Source organism: Cyprinodon variegatus, unplaced genomic scaffold (genome assembly GCF_000732505.1).
Source record: "Cyprinodon variegatus isolate N-32 unplaced genomic scaffold, C_variegatus-1.0 Scaffold444, whole genome shotgun sequence".
Taxonomy (NCBI): domain Eukaryota; kingdom Metazoa; phylum Chordata; class Actinopteri; order Cyprinodontiformes; family Cyprinodontidae; genus Cyprinodon; species Cyprinodon variegatus.
This window is the reverse complement of record NW_015150897.1, coordinates 78,460-89,704: the sequence shown is the minus strand read 5'-3', so window position 1 is coordinate 89,704 and position 11,245 is coordinate 78,460. Positions and strand designations below refer to the sequence as shown.

General features: G+C 39.4%; 1 protein-coding gene across 2 annotated transcripts in view; it reads left to right on the top strand.

The window, feature by feature from the left end:
- The window catches only part of LOC107093741 (ephrin-A2-like), a 156,019-nt gene that overhangs the window by 137,313 nt on the left and 7,461 nt on the right, over nt 1–11,245 (top strand). For both annotated transcript variants that reach the window (XM_015388985.1, XM_015388986.1), the window contains exon 2: nt 4,967–5,259. In XM_015388985.1, the coding sequence (XP_015244471.1) occupies nt 4,967–5,259 (293 nt within the window). The remainder of the gene's footprint in view (nt 1–4,966; nt 5,260–11,245) is intronic.

Sequence of the window (11,245 nt, the reverse complement as noted above, 5' to 3'; positions counted from 1 at the left end):
CTTGTTTTATGAGTTACAATCTAAGAAATTATTATTAGTAATACATTCAATTAAAAATACTTATTATACATATTTAATGCTGTAACTAATAGATGTTTTCCTTAATGATGTGTTGTAGATGTTAAAGGTGGAAAGTAACAAAGTACATTTACTTGATTACTATACTTAAGTACTTTTTGAGGATCTTTACTTTACTTGAGGATTTTTTTTGGGTGGTGATTTCTACTCCACTACAGTTTGAGGAAGCTGCTCGTTACTCATTACTTTTGGCTCAGCTTATCTTTGTAATCTGCTGTTACAGTTTTTCTATTTTGACATGCAATTTCAGCATGCAAGAAAGCAGACCTTAGGACTGAATTGCAACACCACGGTCTTAGAGATTTGCATGATGTCCCACAAATGTGAGAAACTCAGGAAGATATTTGTAGTTAGTAATCTCAGAAGGCTCAGGACATAGGACCCAGAATTCAGGTGAGACAGACAGTGATATAATCAAAAGAGAGTTTATTAAAGTAAAGTACGGCTGCTCGTCTCACTGGAAACTCTGCAGGAGTAGAGGCTCAGGTCAGTGACTTCAAAACTCTAGCGATGGATAATAAAGAGTATGAAAGCCACCAACCAGGCAAAGTTCAGTCTGTGCTCAGAAGAAGGAGTGTTACCCTGAGATGCAGAACTCCTTTGCTTTTTACTGAGCCAGCACCAGAGATCCAGGAGAGAAGAAAAGCAGCATCCTTTAGCAGCCAGAGCACGCATAGGAACCGAAAGATCCAGGAGGGTAATCCAAGCCGTGGTCAGAGCAAGGTCTGCACCAGGCGGCATCCACGTAACAGTCCAGAAAGCCCAGAATTGGCAAACAGAGAAAAAAGTGGTGGCCAAAAAATCTGAAGTCCGAGGGCAGAAAACAGATCAGGAACCGGCAGAACGAAACACAGGGAAAATTAGAGAAATCTTGATAAGAAACTTGGCACCAAAGGCTGGGCTCCAGAGACTTAAATAGCAGCAGGAACAGGTGTATGTGATAAGAGCTAATGAGAGAAGGGTGGAGCAAAGCAGAGAAGAGCAACAAGGAAAAAACCCAGCCTAAAGGTGCCAAGATCATTACAAGTACATTTTATCAAGCTGTGAGTTGTTACTATGTTACCTAGTTTTTCAGTGGGATGAGTTCTCAAATCAGAGTTGTGGTTTCGTTGTTGTTGGTTTTTTTTTTTTTGGTTTTTTTTAAATAAGAAATAATAATAATACAATAGCTGTCATTTTTTGTGGTATTTTCATGCTGAGGTTCTTTACATGTGGTGTAGAATCTGTAGAGGTTGGTTTTATGCATCAATATATCAGATGGTTTCTGAAAGTTACATGATTCTTAGAAATTACTCTTAAATTTACACAGAAATATACTGATATTAGAAAAGTTAATTTGGACTATTGGAATAATGATTTTTTTTAATATTTAACTAGAGTAGATGTTTTACCAAGTTACTTTTACTTGTAGCTAAGTAAGATTTGACTATGAGTATCAATACTTTCACTAAAGTACTACTGTTGAGTATTTCATCCACCGCTGGTAGATGCTGATGACTGTAGGCAGGAAGAATCTGATGTAGTGGTCTGTCTTAAGCAGTTCTGGAGAGGCTTCTGACTGAAAACACTCCAGTTGTATAAGAACCAGAAGGAGGATGCTCAGATTTTTCCACTGTTTTCTTCATTTTATGAAGACTTATTTTTGTAAAATTATTTCAAAACGACAATTATATGAAACACAGCTTTTAGAGGGGATGTTGTCTCATATCTAAACTCATGGGGTTGATCAAACTCTACTGCAGCTGTGAACTGTGGGGCTTTAGTCAGAGTACGGGTATCGATTTTGATATCCTTGCACTTTGAATACTGCATGGGATCAAGGGTGTGGAATCCAGTTCTCTGCTATGTCGGGACAGTGTGTTGCTTTTGCTGTGACAACATCTTTATTTCTGTTTCTCTTCATATTTAGGCTTTAATTTGTTAAGCTAAAATGGTATTAAAATACTCTATTAGAGCCACAAGTTGGTTGGATAATTTTTAGTGAAATTAATCTCAATAGGTCAACTACTAAATTCCACCTTCAATTTTAAGCATCTAGATGCCAAAGTGACTAAAACATGGTCAGCGTTGACAAAGCCTCCTCATTGTGTTGCATAAAATTAGGTGTTACTGACTTGTTGATGCATTATTCGAATAGCAGTTGTGTAAACACTGTATCAGTCACACAAATTTGCAGTTTCCACAGACTGTGTAGAATGTCAAAAAAGACCAATGGCGGTGTGCCATTGCTGGTGATCAAATGGTATATGCTAAAGTGTGAATTGTGTAGGAAGGTGATGACAGAGAGTCTACCAAACAACATCTTATCGTCCTATTCCTGTGACACACAAGGCATACACACAGTAGTGCGATAGGAATATGGCATTGAGCCTTTTAGCAACAAAATCTCCAGGTAGTTTTGGTCTGAAAAAGTGATTTGTGTCATGTTCTTTTTAGGGATCTGACCCACATGCAGGAAACCACTCAACCAGACAACCAGAGAAAAGGTTAAACAGGTTTATTGTAAGCATGATGAGTTGGATCCAGTGTTACTCAGAACGCTGGTGAACCAGAACTGGAAGTGAGAAGGGAAGTTCAGAGTTTAGTTTAGGCTCAGTGGGAAACTTGAGCGACGACTTGCAAAAACAGAGACTGAAACGGGCCTTACATTTCCAGGGAAAAGGTGTCCTTCCCAGAATCCAGTCGGTGTGGGTTAATCCAGAACTTGGTTTGACTCGTTGGAGGGCGGACATGGTTTTCTCGGGTTTGGTTGGTTCCTGAGGAGCAATGAAGCTGACTGCCACTTAAATTTCCTGAAGTACTTGAACGGTTCGTGTGGAGATTTATCCCCTGCTCTGTGTGAAGCTCAAACAATCCTTTCAGGGGGGGAAGGTCCAAACATCCAGTTTGCATCCCCTGCTCAGTGTGAAGTTCAAACTATCCTTCCAGGGGGATAAGGCCAATGAAAAGGGCCAACGAGAACCGGGCCCTTTTCATGTCATTTTTCTTATCTTTTCTTGTCTTTTTGTATCTTTTCCTGGAGTCCATTGACCAGTGGATTGACCAGAAGGAAAGAGACAACTAGTGACTCTGGATGATCCATAGATTGTGTAAAGAGGGATGATCAAATGATGATCAAATGCTCCACCCCTCTTAATTTTAATTTTATATATATATATATATATATATATATATATATATATATATATATATATATATATATATATATCTACCAGAGGTAGCGACAAATTTATCAGCAATTAATAAATATGTCTTCTATTGTAGTTTTAAAAAACCAAAAGCAAATAAATGATATTCTGTGCAAAGCTTGCAGCTGGCAACTTCGATAGCTTGAAATAAATATCAAATTGTGCATACCTTTGCCAATACATGCAGTTTATATAAAATAAAGATCACCTGTTATTGTCTTGTTCAGTATCAAACTGTGCACATAATAAAGATAGTTTCCCTGTTTGAACAACACTATTGAGCGAACATGAGGTGAACAACAAAGCTGTAGAAACAACCACTTACTCAACACTTCAAAACAACATCAGACATTGGTAAGTCTCAGAAAGAGGACACATTTCAAAGCTACATTTTATTCCTCAGACCAACCATAGTCCCTAAAGAACTCCTTTAGATGCGTATACATCAATGCCTGAAATGGGCTATCAACACTAAACTACATCACAAACCCCTGCCTTGAGAAAGTTCAAAAGCTTTGTAAGTCAAAATAAAGCTGTTGGTTCACTTCCCCATAGCCCTGAGATGGGCTAAATTGGGACCCCCTTCCACCCACAAACATTTGTAAATTTGGCAGTAAGATAGAGGGGGTTTCTAAATTATTTTCAACCTTAGTAACATTCAAATCACCTGTATGTGTAGAGTTAGTATAATGAATAAACATGATTATTGCACATATGTGGTCCGGTGTCAGATAATCTTTTTTTATGCGCTTACTTACTTGTCATAAATAGAAACAGTTGTTGTTTATTTTATTTATTATTATTTTTTTATTCTATTAGACTACATCCACAAATTTCAGTGTTTCATTTTTATCTTTGGTAGGGGGTACTGTGAGAGACAAACACAAAGTACAGATTGAATGGAAGCTAAAATATTCTTCAATGAAAATCTAGAATATGTTGCATGCATTTGCTATTGCCCTGTTTAGAAGGGCTTTACAATGATGCTGATGATGTTGCCAACTCCAGGTATAAGTTTTCCACCGTGCATATTTTTTTTGCATTAAGGCCAAAAATGTTTATTTTTTATGTTTGAATTGAACATTGTTTCATATGTTTAATGGTTGATATATTGTGTTTCATAAGATTTAAACTTGTCCAGATCTCTATTCTTGTTCTGGCTGATGTATAACTTTGTCTTCATGTTGCTGTTTGTTTACTAATGTTCTTTAAGGGACCTCTAGGGCTTCAACTGGATTTTATTGAGGGGCGTCAAAGTAAAGGGGATTAATACATATAATCTTCTTTCTAACAAACTGTTATATGGTTCTTGCATCAAAGTTGACGCTCTCTGCAAACCCCCAGCCAATCATAATTCAGGAAATCATCAAAATTCCAGGGCAGGAGGAATGCAGTACAGTCACACATAAAGCATGTTAAATAATCATCTGGGTGGCTACAAATGCATAAATCATACAGTCAAATGTAATTTAATCCATTTCAGCCCACAGGAATCTACATTTTTTTATGTTAAACAGTGTGATTGCATTAAATTGAAGCTCACCCTTGGTTCTTTTTGCTGCGCAGTCTTACTGTAATGTCAATACTCATTTAAAAAAGTGGTATCACCCTCTTCAGTCTGTCAGATAATCATATTCAATCTCACTTACATGATTTCCTCATCTATATCCCAATTGAGTGTATTTTTTTCTGTTTTGCAGGTTCTGGCATGGCGAGTACAGAGTGGCAGTGAACATCAATGACTATCTAGACATCTATTGTCCTTTCTACGAGGGTCCTCCATCCCATGGGCGAATGGAGCGCTACATCCTTTTTATGGTCAACCATGAAGGCTACACTTCCTGCCAGCACAGAATGCGTGGCTTCAAACGCTGGGAGTGCAACCGCCCTAGTGGTCCTGATGGCCCCCTGCGCTTTTCAGAGAAGTTCCAGCTCTTCACTCCGTTCTCGCTGGGCTTTGAGTTCAGGCCGGGGCACGAGTACTACTACATCTGTAAGCTATCAGCTAGCTGTCACCATGTAGATGCTTTTAAACAGCCAAAGGCTGCAGATTATGAATATGCAAGAATGCGTGTCTGTTTGGCTTTCATCGTTACTCCTGCTCAACATGTATGTCTAAACAGCATGTAAATACACAATCAGCAGGAGAGGGAGTGATTTCTCAAACAAATTCCTTGTTACTTAAAGACATACAGGTGTGAATAGACACGCCTCCTCTGTCTCTCCTCTCTCTATATCCTGATGTATCTCTCCTTGTGTCTTATATCATAAGTGGTGTGCTCAGCAAAGTGGTAAAAATGTCACCAGGGGTACTTTGTAATCATTTTTATATTAGCTGTATTGATGCTTCTCCTCACTTCAACAAGTGATGCATTAGTGGCACAAATGAGCTTTGCACCTCGAGAATGTTTTTCTGGATCAAATTAAAAGGCTATCATTCCCCCGAGCTCACATGGGACAGATGGAAATTAGGATGCACTCATACTCTCATTTTTTTCAGCAAAACAGTGTGCAATGTTCACTATATATCCAGTTTTACTTTTAAGACTAATATTAGTTATAAGTCATTCAAAATTAGTTTTGCAGCTTTTTCTGTTATGTACCGGCTTAAAATGCTACGAAACCCAATTTACTTTATTTAATTAATTTTTCATATATTTCATAGTATTCCATCTCATGGCATTGGTGGTACTAGACCTCATTTACCTGAGGGGGGAGAGTGGGCCCCAATGTTTTTTTTCAAAGGGGCGCAAAGGTAAAGTATAAAACAAAATTATATGGATGCATAGACTCAGGAATAGCGTTGAGTTCAAGGTTTTATTCGTTTTTTAAAAACTCAAACTCAATGCTATCCAGAAGTTTTGGACTGAAAAAGCTTCCTGGATGGGAAGCAAAACGTCTTCAAACTTGGAAACAAAGTCCAGTGGATTGTTTTTAATTATATATTTTTGGAATGACTTTGACCTGGATGACTGAGAATCTTCACCAGCATGATGCAGAATCTGAGGCCAATTTTTGACCCAAGAGAAACAGCCATGACAGATCAAACCTGTTATACTGTATTAATGGTACAACACATGGATTTTAAATCATTGTTAAAATAAAAATTAAATGTAAAAAAAGAAAATAGACCCAAGAGACCAGTCAGTAATGATTTCTGTGTCAACGGATATCATCATTTGATATAAGTCTTTAGTACAGGGGCTTTAACAGGGGCCAGAACTAGTCCTACAGGGATACTGGCCCTGGTCCACGATGTCTCAAAGCACTTTACAGATTGACTTCCATCAGATCCAATCTACAGCTATTGATCTATATTTTTTTTAATGGTCTAAGCAAAAGATGAGCTGATGGTTTTCATGACTTCCTCTAAAATAACACAGACAGCCAAAACCTAAGAGACATTGGAAGCTAAGCTTAGCTAGGGACTGGGAACTGTTTAGAAATGTAATGTGATCTACCCACAGTAGGAGAGAGCGACACATTCAGAGATAACAAGAAGGCTGAATCTTTTACCTTCTATAATCACAAAATAGCACAACTTGTAAAGTTTAAAGGTACCTTTTTAAACTTTTCGATTTTATTCTTGGATTTAGAGAATTTGTCAGGCTTTTGAAAATCTTAGATTTAACTTAAGTACGGTAACTAAATTCCCTAGAAATTACACAAGGAGGTATGCTAATAACTCTGCTAACAAATTTAAACTGAGCAGCGTCTCTGTCAGTAGACTGCATGTCTGAATTTCTCTAGAGAAGACTGAAAAACTGGCCTTGACCTTTTTTAGCAGCAGATTATGTATTTCAGCCGTGACTCATAACAGGATGAAGGTTCTGAGCCACTGGTTTCTGTTCGGCATGAGAGTAGAACAGGTTTATCTGCTGAGTTTCACTGCTTTTGGACAGTAATTCCCATGTTACATTGACATCACCCTGGTTTAGAGAGGGCTCTCAGTAAAAAAAAAAAAAAGTCATTGACAGATAATCTTAAAGGCTTTGATCCACTTATTCTCCGCAGTTCTCTTTTCGGATCCTAAATGTCATGGTGAAAAACTTTAATATGATAAGTGAGACACAGAGACAAAGTGAAAACAAAGCAGAGTCATTGTGTCATTGTATTATTGCCAGTATCGGCAAGCAGACAGCCAGCCTGCTCATGAGGCTAAGGTAAATGGCTGCCCAAAAGCCTACACCCCCCACCCCCACACACACGCACACACATACTCGTTCTGCCATCGTAGTGAGGACAATGTGTTGACTTCCATTGATTTTCAGATATTTTCAACCCTTTCTCTGCCCTAATCCTAAAACTAGCCCTAAACCTAACCATTACCAATGCATACCTCACCCTAACCCTAACCAACTGGCACCTTAGTCCTAAACCTAAGCATTAGCAAAATAGCATATGGGGACAGGCAAAATGTCCTTACTTTGCAACAGCTAGTCTTCAATTTGATGGTGAAATTGGAATATTGGTTCTCACTCTGAGGGCTTGACAGGCACACCCCCTTACACCCCACATAGATTTTCTTTACAACTCAAGTAAAGGTGGATTTACAATGAGAAACCAGGTCGTCTGTGTGTTTCGCAGTGAACGCAAATGTGCCCCGCCGTTGTGGAAAACGACTCATGAAGTTGGACCAGCTAGAGGAGCGAGGTGCATGGGAACGCTGGAACCGTTTTTCCACCTGGATCCCCGTTCTTTTTGGCGCTCATCTTCCTTCGTTGTCACACAAACTTGCCCCGCACTTCCTCACCGCCTCGGGCGTATCTAGACCGACAGCTAGTTCCTGATTGGCCCTCTTGCATTGTGGCGTTGAATAACATAGCGCAGACCATGCTTCAATATTGGGCATAAATCAAAAATATCTGCGACAAGCTCACTGTGAAGAACTGCTGAGGGAGCATACACAGGCCTTAAGGACTCTTTGACCCCTGCTGACTTATAGTTGCTGACTAGTATTGTGTTTCTTAAACCCATGGGGTTGTATGTGCTCAGATTAGTGCTTTTGAGTATTTTGAATACATGAGTGTAAGGTTTGTCTATGGGGGATTGTATTGAGGAGTGTTCTTAGGGGTCAGCCGTCACACAATCATGAGTCTGTGAAAGGCCATGTCCGTCATGTTGATTGACAGCCCCTCTCTGTGTTTCTGTGTCTTTCTCTCTGTTTGCAAGCCGAGACACTTCGCAGACTGAAACTCAGGTGCAGGTCAGTCCTGTTGTGGAACTGCTACCCATGACGACTTTAAGCACCTGTCCTTTCGGATGAACCGCTGTTTCTGTCTGGGTTTTTTTTCCTCACTGACTTGTGAAACACCTCGAATGTTGATGGTGTTTTGCGGCCAGGCCTGCCAGAGCGACTCTTGCATAGTTTGCATGTATGCAGATGGGTGTGTTTTGTCATGTGCTTGACATGTTGACAGGTCGTTCCACCCCACACTTGCTTTTCCCAGCTGGCATCTGATGGGGATGAGTGGTTTTAAATAGGTTTTCAGATGAAGACTGGATTGCGGATGTGGTGGGAAACAGAGGTGCTGGGAAAGTTGATAAAAACAAGGAAAAGGGCAAAGTTGAAACTTTGGGAAGAGAGGTCAAAAGAAAACGTTTTTTTTCTGGATGTAACAAAATGGCTGAAACTGTCAAAAGAGGAAATCAAGATAGTTTATTTTCAGAATATAAAGAATGGAAAAGTTGCATTGGTCTGTCAAGGGTAAAGGAGGTAAAAGACAGAAGGATGGATCAAGGGAGGAGCTGATGACAGACGAGGGAGTAAAGGGCAAGAGAAGGGTCACATTTATTTCCTGTGCACTGTGGATTTTGATGATGGTCTACTGTGAGGTCACCATAGTCTCTGGTTTTGCAGACCTCCTCACAGGAGAAGAACAATAGGTCTTCTCACACGTCTCTGCATCCCATCAATGTGTGCGCACATTTTTGCGCACCTCTGTGTGTGGGCAGCCTGAGTATGTGCATATCAGCATGTGTGAGTTGTCGAACTCTGGCCACCATCTCCTCTGAGGTCTACAGCTCTATTTCACATCAGAGGAAGGTGGGCTAAAAAAAAGCCTGATTCAATTTATTTCGCTTTACTTTGAAGTTTGTATCATTGGAACTTTTTACACTTATTCTCTCTCTTTTTAGGGGGTAGAGATATAAAAGCCCAGGCTGCTCAGTGACACAGTAGTTAACACTGTCACCTCACAGCAAGTGGGGACTGCATCTGTTGGGAATTTGCATGGATTTCCTTTCCAATTCCAAAGTCATTCAAGGCAGGTCGATTTGAGAGGCAGTTATTTCCCTTAGGTGTGAATGTGAGTGTGACTGAATCCCATTGAGCAGGCTGATCCATTACAGACTTGTTTACATTGCTCAATGTGTTTATAGAATCTCACAAGCTGGGGAACATTGGTTCAGGGACATTTTAAAAGACCTAAAATAACAAAGTCAGGCAAATAAAAGACCAACCTCATCAGTAAGGTTGTTATCTTCATACAATTCGATTGATTTTATGACGATTCTCTAAGAAAAGTATAAAACAGTGCCTACAACAGTGCAGAAGATGTCAAATTATAGAGGTCTTTTTTAATTTTCAAAAATAGGAATTTAAACACTGAGGCAAAAAAAATGCATTTGTCTCCCTTTACTCTGATTTGCCTCAATGATATCCAGCCTTCAGATGTCCCTAATTTATACACATATTCAACCTAGATGTTATTTATTCTAACCGTAATTCCAGCTGTTATGGTTGTTAGAGACAAACGGGAAAAAAACATCTTCATGAAGAACAATGAATAAGGTAAATATATAAGGAAGGAAGTTGTAGAGAAGTTTGAAGCAAGGTTGTACTAAGAATTGAAATCACATAGAACTGATATAAAAATCAAAGGGTATAGTTCAGCAGTAAACCTTTCAACAAATGGTTATTTAAATGAACTGAGAAGCTGACCAACCAGAGTATTAATTAGAAAAGTAGCAGGCAGTCCATAGGAGCATTCAAAACACCTTACCACCACCATACCAAATAAATCCAAACACACCATAGATATCATGGTGCCAAGATCATGCTGTGGGGATGCTTTAGCAGGGAAGCTGGACAGAACTAATGCGTGGATTATTCTTGCAGAAAACCCAATAATCCTGGTGTAAAATCTGTTTGAGGTTGCTATACTTTTAAGACAGATTCAAATCTCGCCTTGTGGAAGCGCCATCATTTTAAATACAGCCAGAGTGTAGGAATTGCTAAGATCGGAGCATAATCTATAGTCAAAGTCCAAACATCAATCCAATCTGTGGCAAAAGTTGAAATTTGATTGAGAATAAGTTATTTTCCAAATAGGAATAGGCTGAAATTAGTAGTGTAAATAAATGATTGACTCATAATCAATTATGGTCAGAAAAGTTGTTCCACAGGATTATTGATCACATCCACTGTCAAACTAGGGGGGCATTATCCTGCAATTTAAAGATATTTATCTTCCCCAACATACCTGAAGGAAATGGCTTGATTACCTCCTCATTTATAGTCAAGTTCTCAGCAGTCCTGCTAAAGACCGTTGTTTGGTTAAGGCGTCTTAATGCAGAAACATTTCAAAAAGGTGCAGGACTAGAGTCTGACACATTTAGACCAGGCATGTCCAAAGTTGGTCCTGGAGGGTAGCTGTCCCACAGGTTTTGGATGTTTCTGGGCCTCAGCACAGCTGATTCTGATGATTGCAGTTCAGAAAAGGATTGTTTATCAGCTATTAATGGAAATCAGTTGTGCTAAAACATAGAAACCTCTAAAACCTGCTGGACAGCTGCCCTCCAGGACCATCTTTGGACATCCATGGCTTAGACGTACCTTCTGTCAGTATTGTAGTGTGGTCACCATCCAAAAGAGGGCGCCACCGTTGTGTTTGTAAATACAATTAGTTAACAAGCACCTGAAGTCATCATCTACACTCACTGGCCACTTTATTAGGTACACCTGTCCAACTGCTCGT